The sequence below is a fragment of the Salvelinus alpinus genome, chromosome 4 (genome assembly GCF_045679555.1).
Source record: "Salvelinus alpinus chromosome 4, SLU_Salpinus.1, whole genome shotgun sequence".
Classification (NCBI taxonomy): Eukaryota; Metazoa; Chordata; class Actinopteri; order Salmoniformes; family Salmonidae; genus Salvelinus; species Salvelinus alpinus.
The window spans coordinates 28,727,630-28,745,447 of record NC_092089.1 but is presented as its reverse complement, the minus strand read 5'-3'; the positions used below and the strand labels follow the sequence as shown (position 1 = coordinate 28,745,447).

The 17,818-nt window shown below is 41.9% G+C and overlaps 1 protein-coding gene and 1 long non-coding RNA gene across 3 annotated transcripts; one reads left to right on the top strand and one right to left on the bottom strand.

Annotated features, from left to right (window-relative positions):
• Positions 1 to 1,362: 1,362 nt before the first annotated feature.
• LOC139573234 (protein C1orf43-like) lies at positions 1,363 to 9,721 on the bottom strand. 2 transcript variants are annotated; one of them, XM_071396469.1, is made up of 7 exons: positions 9,368 to 9,721; positions 4,874 to 4,975; positions 4,684 to 4,783; positions 4,516 to 4,569; positions 3,908 to 4,074; positions 1,861 to 1,919; positions 1,363 to 1,761 (listed from the first exon to the last, which is right to left on the bottom strand). In XM_071396469.1, exons 1-7 carry the CDS (start codon positions 9,428 to 9,430, stop codon positions 1,551 to 1,553), a joined length of 756 nt encoding a protein of 251 aa, XP_071252570.1. In that variant the 5' UTR covers positions 9,431 to 9,721; the 3' UTR covers positions 1,363 to 1,550. The 2 variants fall into 2 exon arrangements, with proteins under 2 accessions (XP_071252570.1, XP_071252569.1); XM_071396468.1 differs by having other exon boundaries at positions 1,404 to 1,779; positions 9,368 to 9,622.
• On the top strand, positions 8,906 to 10,186 carry LOC139573235 (uncharacterized). Its single transcript, XR_011674565.1, has 3 exons — positions 8,906 to 9,074; positions 9,663 to 9,731; positions 10,007 to 10,186. It is a non-coding gene; the product is annotated as an uncharacterized lncRNA (long non-coding RNA).
• Positions 10,187 to 17,818: the final 7,632 nt, after the last annotated feature.

Sequence of the window (17,818 nt, the reverse complement as noted above, 5' to 3'; positions counted from 1 at the left end):
ATCGGACTAGAACCCAGGCTATATAGCCAACTCACACCTCATTAAGAATATATGAAGGTTTTAGTATTGAACCATACATGTAATAATTTAATTGTATTAAAATCATCCATTCAATAAAAAGGGCACTTAACATGAATGCTTTATTCTAAATAATTATCTTTAAAAATGGAATACAAAAAAAAACATTGTACACTCTAAAAAGTATAATCGTTTTTATGGACAACCGTCAGACTGTGTAACATGTTAATTTCCTTGTAACACTAGCCCTACACCTTTGCAATATATATGTAAATACATGGCTCTGCCCTAAACAAGTACTGGAAATGTCTAGCAGTAATACTGGAATAATCCATAGTTCTTCTGTCCTGGTCCTGTAGTTACAGGCTGTATTGTTCCAGCTCAACAGTGACTAACCGGATTCTACTAATCAGCTTGATTGGAGGTGTGTTAGTGCTAGGCGGGAACAAAAGCCTGCACAGCCTGTACTGTAGCTCTCCAGGGCCATTGTGAGGAATGCTGGTCTGCTATAACGTTAGTCCATCAATAGCTTAGTTAGCACTGAACACACTATAAACAAGTCTTACTCTAATACTGTGCATTAATGCAGCGTTTCCCAAACTCAGTCCTGGGGACCCCAAGAGATGTACGTTTCAGGTTCTGCCCTAGGACGACACAGCTCATTCAAATAATCAAAGCTTGATGATTATTTGAGTCAGTTGTGTAGTGCTAGGGCAAAACCCAAAACGTGCACCACTTGGGGTCCCAAGTTTGAGAAACCCTGCATTAATGCATTCTGCATAGAAACTGCATGTAGCTGGTCTGGTCTCATCTCTTTTTGCATAGCCCTACATGATGATCTACCTGCAAAGTCTGTGCAAAAGTTCACAACAATGTTTAAGGTCAAATAAGCTTAAATCTAGTGCACTATTTATTATGTGAGACGCATGATAGGCAGTAGGCAGTGTTTTTCCTCAGGACTAGTAAGGCAGCGTAATGTTACTGTCATTCCTATACTGCTGTGCTACTGTTAATTCTGCTGTGCTCCAGTCTTCCCAACTGTACCAAGTACCAACCCTACCAAGTCTCTTCTCTCTCCGCTGGCACTAACAAGTCTCTCACTAACTCACCAACCTCTTCTTTTACCACAAACCCCAGTATCTGTCCCGTCCAGGAGCTCTACTTATCACTACCTTCAATTCTTTTTTATTTAACCTTTATTAACTAGGCAAGTCAGTTAAGAACAAATTCTTATTTACAATGACGGCATAGGAACAGTGGGTTAACTGCCTTGTTCAGGGGCAGAACGACAGATTTTTTTTTCACTAGGCTATCTACTATGGAAATAGAGAAGGAAAAGTGAGTCCAGTACTCGCAACAAAACAGATTTAAAGTGGTAGAAGTTGTTGTAGTTTTCAGGTTGTTTTCTAGGGAGTTGTAAGTTCTCAGGGTTGTAGGGAGTTGCAGTTGTCAGAGTCAGCAAGTTGTCGTTTCTCAAGGTATGCTGTAGGGAATTGTAGTTTCTCGTGTTATGCCATAGGAGATTGTAGTTCTCAGAATGTGCTTTCCAAGGTGTTGTACTTGTCTTTAAAGTTCTTGAGTTCCAAGAAGTGTTTTGGTCGTTTGGTGCGTTGCCCAGCTGACGGCAGGTATGTGACCTGGGAGGGGGGAGAGGGGGGGGGGGGCTCTGGGGTACTGGTCAGGTCTTTAGCTGCTGACTGGTGATGCTGGTCCAGACTGGTGGAGCTGGAGTGGCTCTTCACACTGGGGAGAGAAGAATACCTACTTGAGTCAACCTTGAAAAACCTTCATTAAAACACATGAGTAGTGCTTAGATAAATGGCAGTGTGTGTCTATACTCACACAGAGGCCAGTTCGTTCAGGGCTTCCTTGTATTTGACAAACTCTGCTTCTCCAAACACCTTCAGACACAGACAGGAGTCACACACTATAGACTAGAGGTCGACCGATTAATTAGGGACGATTTCAAGTTTTCATAACAATCGGTAATCGGCATTTTTGGACACCGATCATGGCCGATTACATTGCACTCCATGAGGAGACTGCGTGGCAGGCTGACTACCTGTTATGCGAGTGCAGCAAGGAGCCAAGGTAAGTTGCTAGCTAGCATTAAACTTATCTTATAAAAACAATCAATCTTAACATAATCACTAGTTAACTACACATGGTTGATGATATTACTAGTTTATCTAGCGTGTTCTGCGTTGCATATAATCGATGCGGTGCGCATTCGCGAAAAAAGCACTGTCGTTGCACCAATGTGTACCTAAACATAAACGCCTTTCTTAAAATCAATAAACAAGTATATATTTTTAAACCTGCATATTTAGTTAATATTGCCTGCTAACATGAATTTATTTTAACTAGGGAAATTGTGTCACTTCTCTTGCAACAGAGTCAGGGTATATGCAGCAGTTTGGGCCGCCTGGCTCGTTGCGAACTGTGAAGACTATTTCTTCCTAACAAAGACAGCCAACTTCACCAAACGGGGGATGATTTAACAAAAGCACAATCATTGCACGAATGTACCTAACCATAAACATCAATGCCTTTCTTAAAATCAATACACAGAAGTATATTTTTTTAAACCTGCATATTTAGTTAAAAGAAATTCATGTTAGCAGGCAATATTATACTAGGGAAATTGTGTCACTTCTCTTGCGTTCATTGCACGCAGAGTCAGGGTATATGCAACAGTTTGGGCCGCCTGGCTCGTTGCGAACTAATTTGCCAGAATTTTACGTAATTATCACATAACATTGAAGGTTGTGCAATGTAACAGGAATATTTAGACTTATGGATGCCACCCGTTAGTGAAATACGGAACCGTTCCGTATTTTATCTGAAAGAATAAACGTTTTATTTTCGAAATTATAGTTTCCCGGATTTGACCATATTAATGACCTAAGGCTCGTATTTCTGTGTGTTATTATGTTATAATTAAGTCTATGATTTGATAGAGCAGTCTGACTGAGTGGTGGTAGGCAGCAGCAGGCTCGTAAGCATTCATTCAAACAGCACTTTTGTGTGTTTGCCAGCAGCTCTTCGCTGTGCTTCAAGCATTGAGCTGTTTATGACTTCAAGCCTATCAACTCCCGAGATTAGGCTGGTGTAACCGATGTGAAATGGCTAGCTAGTTAGCGGGGTGCGCGCTAATAGCGTTTCAATCGGTGACGTCACTCGCTCTGAGACTTGGAGTAGTTGTTCCCCTTGCTCTGCATGGGTAACGATGCTTCGAGGGTGGCTGTTGTCGATGTCTTCCTGGTTCGAGCCCAGGTAGCGGCGAGGAGAGGGACGGAAGCTATACTGTTACACTGGCAATACAAAAGTGCCTATAAGAACATCCAATAGTCAAAGGTATATGAAATACAAATGGTATAGAGAGAAATAGTCCCATAATTCCTATAAAAACTACAACCTAAAACTTCTTACCTGGGAATATTGAAGACTCATGTTAAAAAGAACCACCAGCTTTCATATGTTCTCATGTTCTGAGCAAGGAACTTAAACGTTAGCTTTTTTTACATGGCACATATTGCACTTTTACTTTCTTCTCCAACACTTTGTTTTTGCATTATTTAAACCAAATTGAACGTTTCATTATTTATTTGAGGCAAATTGATTTGATTGATGTATTATATTAAGTTAAAATAAGTGTTCATTCAGTATTGTTGTAATTGTCATTATTACAAATAAATAAAAATGTAAATCATCCGATCTATCGGTATCAGCTTTTTGGTCCTCCAATAATCGGTATCGGCGTTGAAAAATCATAATCGGTTGACCTCTACTATAGACCACTCAGTAAGTGGCAGACACAATGTCATGTGGAGACACAGGCATCTTTCTCTCCCCCTCCCCCAGATAAAATAGAGACACACACACTGACCCCGGTGCCGTGGCGAGCGTTGTGGTAGCCCTCCAGCAGTGTGTCTATGAGGGAACTGCGGCTGCTGCGGAACAGGGAATGGGAACTCCTCAGATCTAGAAGCCAGGCGCGGAATCTCCTCCCTGTCACAGCTGTGGGAGTCCCTCCCAACTCACTGAACGGAATATCTGACAGGAGATGAGATGTTTTATGATCAAATTGGAGTTATGGATCTAGAGGTCAAAGGCCACTGATTCATAAGGTAGTACATACAGTAGGTGAAGAGGATGTGCAGCATTATAAACTGGGTGGTTCGAGCCCTGCATGCTGATTGGCTGAAAGCCGTGGTATACCACAGGTATGACAAAACATGTATTTTTACTGTTCTAATTACATTGGTAACCAGTTTATAATAGCAACAAGGCACCTTGGGGGTTTGTGGTATATGGCCAATATACCACGGCTAAGGGTTGTATCCATGCACCCCGCATTGCGTCGTGCACAAGAACAGCACTTATTGCGTGAGTATAACATAGTTACTACATAATGCCCCAGCAGGGGGTGCTGCTGGACCGGGATGATGACAGTGAGACGTACAGGCCAGGGTGAAACAGCAGGAGAGGACTTACCACAGTCTCTTATGGCATCGAGTGCCCTCATTCTGTACAGGTAGTCATAGCAACCTGCAAAACACACACATAGGTCATCTTTTTTAGTTCACAGAGGGCTACTGTAGCTGTAGAATGGGTAGAAAATATATCTACATGATGTATGTGTGTGTATATGTGTTCTCTCACCGCCACTCTGTAGTCTGTCGTCCTGTTCAGACAGCAGGCGCGGCTCAAAGCGGATCTCCTGAACCTTGGACAGACGAGAGTCTATCTCCTGTCTCAGGTCCTAAAGGACACAGGAAGTCGAGAAAATGAACACGTGTATAGAAAAGTCATGTTAAAAATAAGTCAGACTGAGTGTGTGTGTGTGTCTTACCTTTGGAGCGTTGTGGCCCAGTGGTACATGTGGTCCTCTACGAGACTTCATGGCGAAGCGCATGATCTGCCTCTTCACAAAGATGAACAGCAGCACAAACACCTGGAGACACAGACCTCTGTACATTAGAGACATCAACCTATCCAGAGGAGTATGTTCTAGAAGAGACATCAACCTATCCAGAGGAGTATGTCCTAGAAGAGACATCAACCTATCCAGAGGAGTATGTCCTAGAAGAGACATCAACCTATCCAGAGGAGTATGTTCTAGAAGAGACATCAACCTATCCAGAGGAGTATGTCCTAGAAGAGACATCAACCTATCCAGAGGAGTATGTCCTAGAAGAGACATCAACCTATCCAGAGGAGTATGTCCTAGAAGAGACATCAACCTATCCAGAGGAGTATGTTCTAGAAGAGACATCAACCTATCCAGAGGAGTATGTCCTAGAAGAGACATCAACCTATCCAGAGGAGTATGTTCTAGAAGAGACATCAACCTATCCAGAGGAGTATGTTCTAGAAGAGACATCAACCTATCCAGAGGAGTATGTTCTAGAAGAGACATCAACCTATCCAGAGGAGTATGTCCTAGAAGAGACATCAACCTATCCAGAGGAGTATGTCCTAGAAGAGACATCAACCTATCCAGAGGAGTATGTTCTAGAAGAGACATCAACCTATCCAGAGGAGTATGTCCTAGAAGAGACATCAACCTATCCAGAGGAGTATGTTCTAGAAGAGACATCAACCTATCCAGAGGAGTATGTCCTAGAAGAGACATCAACCTATCCAGAGGAGTATGTCCTAGAAGAGACATCAACCTATCCAGAGGAGTATGTCCTAGAAGAGACATCAACCTATCCAGAGGAGTATGTCCTAGAAGAGACATCAACCTATCCAGAGGAGTATGTTCTAGAAGAGACATCAACCCATCCAGAGGAGTATGTTCTAGAAGAGACATCAACCTATCCAGAGGAGTATGTCCTAGAAGAGACATCAACCTATCCAGAGGAGTATGTCCTAGAAGAGACATCAACCTATCCAGAGGAGTATGTTCTAGAAGAGACATCAACCTATCCAGAGGAGTATGTTCTAGAAGAGACAACCTATCCAGAGGAGTATGTTCTAGAAGAGACATCAACCTATCCAGAGGAGTATGTTCTAGAAGAGACATCAACCTATCCAGAGGAGTATGTCCTAGAAGAGACATCAACCTATCCAGAGGAGTATGTCCTAGAAGAGACATCAACCTATCCAGAGGAGTATGTCCTAGAAGAGACATCAACCTATCCAGAGGAGTATGTCCTAGAAGAGACATCAACCTATCCAGAGGAGTATGTCCTAGAAGAGACATCAACCTATCCAGAGGAGTATGTTCTAGAAGAGACATCAACCTATCCAGAGGAGTATGTTCTAGAAGAGACATCAACCTATCCAGAGGAGTATGTTCTAGAAGAGACATCAACCTATCCAGAGGAGTATGTCCTAGAAGAGACATCAACCTATCCAGAGGAGTATGTCCTAGAAGAGACATCAACCTATCCAGAGGAGTATGTCCTAGAAGAGACATCAACCTATCCAGAGGAGTATGTCCTAGAAGAGACATCAACCTATCCAGAGGAGTATGTCCTAGAAGAGACATCAACCTATCCAGAGGAGTATGTTCTAGAAGAGACATCAACCTATCCAGAGGAGTATGTTCTAGAAGAGACATCAACCTATCCAGAGGAGTATGTCCTAGAAGAGACATCAACCTATCCAGAGGAGTATGTTCTAGAAGAGACATCAACCTATCCAGAGGAGTATGTTCTAGAAGAGACATCAACCTATCCAGAGGAGTATGTTCTAGAAGAGACATCAACCTATCCAGAGGAGTATGTTCTAGAAGAGACATCAACCTATCCAGAGGAGTATGTTCTAGAAGAGACATCAACCTATCCAGAGGAGTATGTTCTAGAAGAGACATCAACCTATCCAGAGGAGTATGTTCTAGAAGAGACATCAACCTATCCAGAGGAGTATGTCCTAGAAGAGACATCAACCTATCCAGAGGAGTATGTCCTAGAAGAGACATCAACCTATCCAGAGGAGTATGTCCTAGAAGAGACATCAACCTATCCAGAGGAGTATGTCCTAGAAGAGACATCAACCTATCCAGAGGAGTATGTCCTAGAAGAGACATCAACCTATCCAGAGGAGTATGTTCTAGAAGAGACATCAACCTATCCAGAGGAGTATGTTCTAGAAGAGACATCAACCTATCCAGAGGAGTATGTCCTAGAAGGGGGTGACACAATATAGAATTTGACAAGGCAAGATATACACTGAACAAAAATATAAATGCAACATGTAAAGTGTTGGTCCCATGTTTCATGAGCTGAAATAAAAGACCACAGAAATGTTCCATAAGCACAAAAATTGTGTTCAAATTTGTTTACAACCCTGTTAGTGAGCATTTCTCCTTTGCCAATATAATCCATCCACCTGACAGGTGTGGCATATCAAGAAGCTGATTAAACAGCATGATCATTACACAGTTGCACCTTGTGCTGGGGACAATAGAAGGCCACACTAAAATGTGCAATTTTGTCACACAACACAATGCCACGGGTGTCAAGTTGAGGAAGCGTGAAATTGGCATGCTGACTGCAGGATTGTCCACCAGAGCTGTTGCCAGATAATGTCATGTTAATTTCTCTACCATGAGCCACTTCCAACGTCGCTTTAGAGAATTTGGCAGTAAGACCAACCGGCCTCACAACCGCAGACCACCTGTAAGGCGTTGTGTGTGCCAGTGGTTTGCTGATGTCAACGTTGTGAATAGACTGCCCCGTGGTGGCAGTGAGGTTATGGTATGAGCAGGCATAATTTTTTTATTTATTTAACTAGGCAAGTCAGTTAAGAACAAATTCTTATTTACAATGATGGCCTAGGATCAGTGGGTTAACTGCCTTGTTCAGGTGCAGAACGACAGATTTTTACCTTGTCAGCTCAGGGATTCGATCTAGCAACCTTTCCTTTACTGGCCCAAAGCTCTAACCACGGACAATGAACACAATTGCATTATATTGAATGCACAGCGATACCGTGACAAGATCCTGAGGCCCATTGTTGTGTCATTCATCCACCACCATCACCTCATGTTTCAGCATGATAATGCACAGCCCCATGTTGCAAGGATCTGAACACAAATCCTGGAAGCTGAACATGTCCCAGTTCTTCCATGGCCTGCATACTCACCAGACATGTCACCATGTTTGGATGCTCTGGATCGATGTGTACGATAACGTGTTTCAGTTCCCACCAATATCCTGCAACTTTGTTCAGCCATTGAAGAGAAGTGGGACAACATTCCAAAGGCCACAATCAACATTGCCACTCGGCATGAGGCAAATGGTGGTCACACCAGATACTGGCTGGTTTTCTGATCCACGCCCCTACATTTTTTAAAAGGTATTTGTGACCAACAGATGTATATCTGTATTCCCAGTCATGTGAAATCCATAGATTAGGGCCTATTGAATGTATTTAAATTGACTGATTTCCATATATGAACTGTAACTCAGTCAAACCTTTGAAATTGTTGCGTTTATATTTTTGTTCAGCATACACTGACACAGCTTGCATGTACTGTAACAGGGTGGAGGTGCCTCCATAAAGTCAACTACAGTAATCATATGATTTGTAACTGTCATCTTATTGGTCCGTCTGAATTATTGTTTGTTATGATTAGTTGCAGTTATCACTCTGGAGAATGCACATCCACTTGGGGGTATTCATTAGTCGGATTCCGTTGCAAAACGTTTTGAACCTAAAATCTCACGTAAACCCTGTCCACAATAGATACATTCTTAGTTCACCCAAATTACAAAATGACATTTGTGTCAATACCCTGTAAGCAGTCTATGGTATGACCGCAATCAATGTTTTAGTTAAGTTTCCCTGGCACTGTTTCCAAATTCATTTGTGACACAAATCCCATGTAGCATGTTCAAATCATCTATAAGTGACTTTGATGAGCTTCAGAATCAATTTGAGATACTTTCGGATGATTTGAACGTGATGCGCAAAAAAATGCTAACATCGGTCCCATGACTTGAATGGGGTTTGTGCCACAAATGCTAAAAGGTTAGCATTTGGAAACAAAACCAAAGCAAGGGAAATAGACCAAGGCGTGGATTGCTGTCATACCTTACAGGGTAAGGAAACCAATGTGTAATTTTGGTGAATTATCCCTTTAATAAAAGCTAGCTATATTTTACTGTGTTGTGGGCTTTCCGTACAAGTGCCCAGTTCGTCTTCATTGCCTGTCATATAACCTGTTTTTTGTTACACATTGTTTGACACTTCTGCTGTGTTGCCTGTCTCTATACTGTAGCTAGCAAGCTAATTCCATTACACAGGAGTCCTGAGAAACGCAACAGCTAGCTAGTTTTGTCAAGCATTCTTTATATTAAGGAAAAACACGGGAACACATTCATTTAAGACTTACCAGACTTCCGTAGGCCATAACAAGCACTACGTTGACGCTGGAGAGAGGAGAATCGGACCTCATGTTGAAAGTCTTCGTCAAAAGCTAAACTAGCGTAGAATCAACAGAACGCACTCATGGTTCCTTTCAGAATGTACACGAGTGACTGTAACATTAATGAATTATCAAATGTCGGTTAATCCATTGGAAAATCTGTAACAACGAAACGTTGACACTTCCCTGTTGTTGATATCGTTTGTTGACATCTGGGATTGTCACGTGATCTATTCCCTGCCTTCTGGTTTCGATGACGTAGCCTACAAAGGTCCTTCACCGCCACCTGCTGTTCGACAACCCACGAAACACAGGCGCTCCTCTCCAATGAGTGAGTTTCAACCTTTATAGTGGTCTCCATTCTCTACGAACCAGTTAGTCTGTGAGAAACAAGAACAGTATTATAATCTTCTCATGTGCCGTGAACTGTTTAATGTCATTTGCAACTGCTAATTTGATAGGCCTGTAGTAGGCCTAATATTGCCTTTGTAAGGGGTTATGGTTATCTTATCCTCTGAAGCCTACGGGAAATACTAGGATTCTGTCAGTTCTCTACGAAGGCAATGTGAGTTGGTTGATGATTTACGATCCTATTTGTCCCAATAGACAGAGAAGCCATTCTTCTGGAGGAGACTGTGGTGGGAGGCTGAAAGATGTCTGGAGTTGCAGATGTGAACATTGGGATGTTTCCCTCACATAACCAGACCAGCGCTACTCTGTCCAGCAGAGATCTTCATTTACATTTTATATAGCGCTAATAAAGCTGTACATGGGTGGAAACAGAAACTCGCCTCATCCATTACCAATGTGTAACACCCATCTGATTTCTCTGACTACAGTGTTTCCCATATTGATTATTGCTTGGCTGGGTGGAAAATCTCTCAAAGCAAAACCCCGGGCCTCTGACACCAAAACATTCAATTTACAGCTCATGCTTTTGGGTAGTGGTCAACAGAGATGGTGCCTAGCCTATACAATGGCCTATACAAACATTGAACTGTCAAGCAAGCAAACCATTTATCTTAATTGGCATCTCCTGAAACTGAACTGTTTCTGCGTAAACATTATATTTTCCTCTTTTTTGTTTTTCTGTGATATATAGGTGACAAGTAAGTTTGCCTATGTGTTGTCATTGCATGGACTTTGGTCATTCATGATATAGATATAGGCTAATGTCACCATTTCATAGTCCATGATATCTTGGGGAGACTTTGAGATTGGCTCATTTGGCTGATACTGTATCTGCACATAGCCACGAACCATCTGTCTGTACACTGTGACAGTCTAGTCATCTATAACCCAAACCACTTCCCTGCTTCCGGTATGCTACTGGCTGACTGCTACTGGCTGACTGCCCCTGGCTGACTGCCCCTGGCTGACTGCTACTGGCTGACTGTCTGTTACTGGTGGATGTAAGGGGTAATGGCTGTGACTTGTTGTTCACTACAGATTGCACAAACACATGTAAGTACTGTATCTTTCTTATTACAGATTTGACATACATTTTACAATGTTATATGTCACATGATCCGAATACAACAGGTGTAGTAGACCTTACCGTGAAATGCTTACCTTCAGGCCCTAACCAACAATTCAGATTTTTAAGTAAGTAAGAAAATATTTGCTATAAATATATATATATATTATTTTTAAAGTAGCACAATAAAATAACAACAACGAGGCTATATACAGGGGGTGCCAGTACCGAGTCAATGAGCGAGGGTACAGGTTAGTCGAGGTAATTGAGGTAACATGTACATGTAGGTAGGGGTAAAGTGACTATGCATAGATACTAACAGCAAGCAGCAGCCTGAAAAAGGGGGTCAATGAAAATAGTCTGGGTAGCCATTTGATTTACTGTTTAGCAGTCTAATGGTTTGGGGGTAGAAGCTGTTATTAAGGAGACTTTGACGCTCCAGTACCACTTGCCGTGCGGTAGCAGAGAGAACAGTCTATGACTTGGGTGGTTGGAGTCTTTGACAATTTTTAGGGCCTTCCTCCTACACCACCTGGTATATTTTTTTATTTAACTAGATAAGTCAGTTAAGAACAAAATCTTATTTTACAATGATAGCCTACCCCGGCCAAACCCTCCCCTAACCTAATAGTGCGCCCTATGGGACTCCCGATCACAGCCGGTTGTGATACAGCCCGGGATCGAACCAGGGTCTGTAGTGACACCTCTAACACTGAGATGCAGTGCCTTAGACCGCTGCGCCACTCGGGAGCCTACTGCTGGATGGCAGAAAGATTAGCCCCAGTGATGAACTGGGCCGTAAGCACTACCCTCTGTAGCGCCTTGCGGTTGGATGCCAAGCAGTTGCCATACCAAGCGGTGATGCAACTAGTCAGGATGCTCTCGATGGTGCAGCTGTAGAACTTTTTGAGGATCTGAGGACTCATGCCAAATCTTATGTCTCCTGAACATACGAGTGAGTGAGTGAGCGAGCGGGTGACTGAGTAAGACAGTGACTGAGTCACATCTCATGTAGTGTAGTTGTAAATCTATTGACTGACTTCAGGGTCAACTGATCAATACAAAATGGCAGCATGTGTTTGTACTGTATGTGTGTGTGGAAGGGGATGATACATATGCATGTGTACATACAGTATAAGTGCGTGTGTGTGTGCGTGGTCAGAAGGTGACACACTGAGCGAGTCTGGAATGCCGTCCTGTGAGGAAGGAGGGAGTAACAATGGAAGGGGGAGGAGAGAGAGAGGGTGGGGGGGGTAAACCAGTGGGGTAGGTTTGTGTTACTGTATAGATACATAATGCAAAGATGACAGAGAACACACAGAGAGAGGGAGCTGGGAGGAGGATGAGGATGATGGTAACAGTACTCTCTCCCACTACTACCACAAAACACAGCTTCTGATTGGATCAGCTTGGACTCCTAAGTTTCTCTGAAGGTAAGGTGTGTTTCTGTGTCTTTGTTAAATTTGGCTTTAGAGTGAATGGGGCCATGTTGTTGCCAACGGATACGCAGGTGGGAGGCTTTGTGAGCTGGGTGAACAGGTGTTTCTGTAAACTGACACTGGGACTTACCTGAGTCAAAAAAGAACTGGTACACATAGAAAAACACACATTACCATCCAAAGGAAGTCAACAAGTCTTCTTGTTGATAGGTGTTATTTATTCATTTTTGGGATCTTCAAACTTTCTGATATAATGATATATCATGTAGCTTAGTTGTACTGTGATGTTTTCGGCTGTTATGCTTTTGGCTGGGATGGTGACAGTTGGGTGACAGTTATTCTGTTCACTGATATGACAGCAGTCTGCACCCATTAGACAGTTAGCTTTGCATAACGCCCCAGAGATGAAATATTTGACAGTGGGAAGTTATATGTCAATCTGTAGATGAATGACTGGATAACAAGTCAAGAACCCATAACTGAAGGGATGCTTCACTCTAACTTTCACTGGTTGTGAGTACTGTATTAGATAGTGAGTAAACTATCTTGTACTGAGTAAACTATCTTGTACTGAGTAGGGTATCTTGTACTGAGTAGAGTATCTTGTACTGAGTAGAGTATCTTGTATTGAGTAGAGTATCTTGTATTGAGTAGAGTATCTTGTACTGAGTAGAGTATCTTGTATTGAGTAGAGTATCTTGTATTGAGTAGAGTATCTTGTACTGAGTAGAGTATCTTGTATTGCGTAGAGTATCTTGTATTGAGTAGAGTATCCTGCACTGAGTAGAGTATCTTGTACTGAGTAGAGTATCTTGTATTGAGTAGAGTATCTTGCACTGAGTAGAATATCTTGTAGGAAAAAAAGGTGCTATCTAGAACCAAAAAGGGTTGTCCACATAGGAAAACCTTTGGATAACCTTTTTTCCTACAGTGTTCTGGAACCACCTGGAACCAAAAGGGTTCTCACTGGAACCAAAAGGGTTCTACCTGGAACCAAAAAAGGTTATCCAAAGGTTTTCCTATGTGGACAACCCTTTTTGGTTCTAGATAGCACCTTTTTTTCTACAAGATATTCTATAAACCAAAAGGTTTATACCTGGAACCAAAAACGGTCTACCTGGAACAAAAAAGTGTTATCCTATGGGGACAGATGAAGAACCCTTTTGGAACCCTTTTTCTAAGAGTGTACTGACAGTAGAGTATCTTGTACTGACAGTAGAGTATCTTGTACTGACAGTAGAGTATATTGTACTGACAGTAGAGTATCTTGTACTGACAGTAGAGTATCGTGTACTGACAGTAGAGTATCGTGTACTGACAGTAGAGTATCGTGTACTGACAGTAGAGTATCTTGTACTGACAGTAGAGTATCTTGTACTGACAGTAGAGTATCTTGTACTGACAGTAGAGTATCGTGTACTGACAGTAGAGTATCGTGTACTGACAGTAGAGTATCTTGTACTGACAGTAGAGTATCTTGTACTGACAGTAGAGTATATTGTACTGACAGTAGAGTATATTGTACTGACAGTAGAGTATCTTGTACTGACAGTAGAGTATCGTGTACTGACAGTAGAGTATCGTGTACTGACAGTAGAGTATCTTGTACTGACAGTAGAGTATCTTGTACTGACAGTAGAGTATATTGTACTGACAGTAGAGTATCTTGTACTGACAGTAGAGTATCGTGTACTGACAGTAGAGTATCGTGTACTGACAGTAGAGTATCGTGTACTGACAGTAGAGTATCTTGTACTGACAGTAGAGTATATTGTACTGACAGTAGAGTATCTTGTACTGACAGTAGAGTATCGTGTACTGACAGTAGAGTATCTTGTACTGACAGTAGAGTATCTTATACTGACAGTAGAGTATCTTGTACTGACAGTAGAGTATCTTGTACTGACAGTAGAGTATATTGTACTGACAGTAGAGTATCTTGTACTGACAGTAGAGTATCTTGTACTGACAGTAGAGTATCTTGTACTGACAGTAGAGTATCTTGTACTGACAGTAGAGTATCTTGTACTGACAGTAGAGTATCTTGTACTGACAGTAGAGTATCTTGTACTGACAGTAGAGTATCTTGTACTGACAGTAGAGTATCTTGTACTGACAGTAGAGTATCTTGTACTGACAGTAGAGTATCTTGTACTGACAGTAGAGTATCTTGTACTGACAGTAGAGTATCTTGTACTGACAGTAGAGTATCTTGTACTGACAGTAGAGTATCTTGTACTGACAGTAGAGTATCTTGTACTGACAGTAGAGTATCTTGTACTGACAGTAGAGTATCTTGTACTGACAGTAGAGTATCTTGTACTGACAGTAGAGTATCTTGTACTGACAGTAGAGTATCTTGTACTGACAGTAGAGTATCTTGTACTGACAGTAGAGTATATTGTACTGACAGTAGAGTATCTTGTACTGACAGTAGAGTATCTTGTACTGACAGTAGAGTATCTTGTACTGACAGTAGAGTATATTGTACTGACAGTAGAGTATCTTGTACTGACAGTAGAGTATCTTGTACTGACAGTAGAGTATCTTGTACTGACAGTAGAGTATCTTGTACTGACAGTAGAGTATCTTGTACTGACAGTAGAGTATATTGTACTGACAGTAGAGTATATTGTACTGACAGTAGAGTGACTTGTACTGACAGTAGAGTATCTTGTACTGACAGTAGAGTAACTTGTACTGACAGTAGAGTATATTGTACTGACAGTAGAGTATCTTGTACTGACAGTAGAGTATCTTGTACTGACAGTAGAGTAACTTGTACTGACAGTAGAGTAACTTGTACTGACAGTAGAGTGACTTGTACTGACAGTAGAGTAACTTGTACTGACAGTAGAGTATCGTGTACTGACAGTAGAGTATATTGTACTGACAGTAGAGTATCTTGTACTGACAGTAGAGTATATTGTACTGACAGTAGAGTATCTTGTACTGACAGTAGAGTAACTTGTACTGACAGTAGAGTATCTTGTACTGACAGTAGAGTGACTTGTACTGACAGTAGAGTAACTTGTACTGACAGTAGATTATCTTGTACTGACAGTAGAGTATCATGTACTGACAATAGAGTGACTTGTACTAACAATAGAGTGACTTGTACTGACAGTAGAGTACCTTGTACTGACAGTAGAGTATCTTGTACTGACAGTAGAGTATCTTGTACTGACAATAGAGTGACTTGTACTGACAGTAGAGTGACTTGTACTGACAGTAGAGTAACTTGTACTGACAGTAGAGTGACTTGTACTGACAGTAGAGTGACTTGTACTGACAGTAGAGTAACTTGTACTGACAGTAGAGTAACTTGTACTGACAGTAGAGTAACTTGTACTGACAGTAGAGTGACTTGTACTGACAGTAGAGTGACTTGTACTGACAGTAGAGTAACTTGTACTGACAGTAGAGTATATTGTACTGACAATAGAGTAACTTGTACTGAGAGTAGGGTATCTTGTGCTGAGAGTAGGGTGACTTGTGCTGAGAGTAGTGTGTCTTGTGCTGAGAGTAGGGTGTCTTGTACTGGTAGGAGAGTATGTTGTACAGACAGGAGAGTATGTTGTACTGACAGGAGAGTAACTTGTACTGACAGTAGAGTATCTTGTACTGACAGTAGAGTGACTTGTACTGACAGTAGAGTAACTTGTACTGACAGTAGATTATCTTGTACTGACAGTAGAGTATCATGTACTGACAATAGAGTGACTTGTACTAACAATAGAGTGACTTGTACTGACAGTAGAGTACCTTGTACTGACAGTAGAGTATCTTGTACTGACAGTAGAGTATCTTGTACTGACAATAGAGTGACTTGTACTGACAGTAGAGTGACTTGTACTGACAGTAGAGTAACTTGTACTGACAGTAGAGTGACTTGTACTGACAGTAGAGTGACTTGTACTGACAGTAGAGTAACTTGTACTGACAGTAGAGTAACTTGTACTGACAGTAGAGTAACTTGTACTGACAGTAGAGTGACTTGTACTGACAGTAGAGTGACTTGTACTGACAGTAGAGTAACTTGTACTGACAGTAGAGTATATTGTACTGACAATAGAGTAACTTGTACTGAGAGTAGGGTATCTTGTGCTGAGAGTAGGGTGACTTGTGCTGAGAGTAGTGTGTCTTGTGCTGAGAGTAGGGTGTCTTGTACTGGTAGGAGAGTATGTTGTACAGACAGGAGAGTATGTTGTACTGACAGGAGAGTATGTTGTACTGACAGGAGAGTATGTTGTACAGACAGGAGAGTATGTTGTACTGGCAGGAGAGTATGTTGTACAGACAGGAGAGTATGTTGTACTGACAGGAGAGTATGTTGTACAGACAGGAGAGTATGTTGTACTGACAGGAGAGTATGTTGTACTGACAGGAGAGTATGTTGTACTGACAGGAGAGTATGTTGTACTGACAGGAGAGTATGTTGTACTGACAGGAGAGTATGTTGTACAGACAGGAGAGTATGCTGTACAGACAGGAGAGTATGTTGTACAGACAGGAGAGTATGTTCTACAGACAGGAGAGTATGTTGTACAGACAGGAGAGTATGCTGTACAGACAGGAGAGTATGTTGTACTGACAGGAGAGTATGTTGTACTGACAGGAGAGTATGTTGTACAGACAGGAGAGTATGTTGTTCTAACAGGCCCAGATTCCCGTCATTTGTGTGAAGAAAAGACGTAAGAGCACTCAGATAAGGCTGCCTTTTGAGAATCCGTAGGCTAGCGAGTAAACTTCCACTGCCATCAGTTCTACTTGCTAACATGCAATCATTGGAAAATCTAATTTATGACCTACAATTACGATTATCCTACCAACGGGACATTAAGAACTGTAATATCTTGTGTTTCACCGAGTTGTGGCTGAACGACGACACGGATAATATAGAGCTGGAGGAATTTTCAATGCACCGGCAGAACAGAGAAGCTATGTCTGATAAGACGAGGGGTGGGTGTGTGTCTTTTTGTGAATAACAGCTGGTGCGCGATGTCTAATATTAAAGAAGTCTTGAGGTATTGCTCGCTTGAGGTAGAGTACCTTATGATAAGCTGTAGACCACACTATCTACCAAGAGAGTTCTCATCTATATTATTCGTAGCCGTCTATTTACCACCCCAGACCGATGCTGGCACTAAGACCGCACTCAACCAGCTGTATAAAGCCATAAGCAAACAAGAAAATGCTCACCCAGAAGCGGCGCTCCTAGTGGCCGGGAACTTTAATGCAGGCAAACTTAAATCAGTTTGACCAAATTTTTACCAGCATGTCACATGTGCAACCAGAGGGAAAAACCTCTAGACCACCTTTACTCCACAAACAGAGATGCATACAAAGCTCTCCCTCACCCTCCATTTGGCAAATATGTCCATAATTCTATCCTCCTGATTCCTGCTTACAAGCAAAAACTAAAGCAGGAAGTACCAGTGACTCACTCAATACGGAAGTGGTCAGATGACGCGGATGCTACGCTACAGGACTGTTTTGCTA

What these genes read in the sequence shown, in the direction of transcription:
- LOC139573234 (XM_071396468.1), bottom strand. Translation starts at nt 9,430, where the DNA reads ATGAGGTCCGATTCTCCTCTCTCCAGCGTCAACGTAGTGCTTGTTATG. An exon ending in CGATGCCATAAGAGACTGTG is followed by an intron (nt 4,075 to 4,515) that starts GTAAGTCCTCTC and finishes ATCTCCTGTCAG; the next exon opens with ATATTCCGTTCAGTGAGTTG. An exon ending in CTGAACGAACTGGCCTCTGT is followed by an intron (nt 1,780 to 1,860) that starts GTGAGTATAGAC and finishes TGACTCAAGTAG; the next exon opens with GTATTCTTCTCTCCCCAGTG.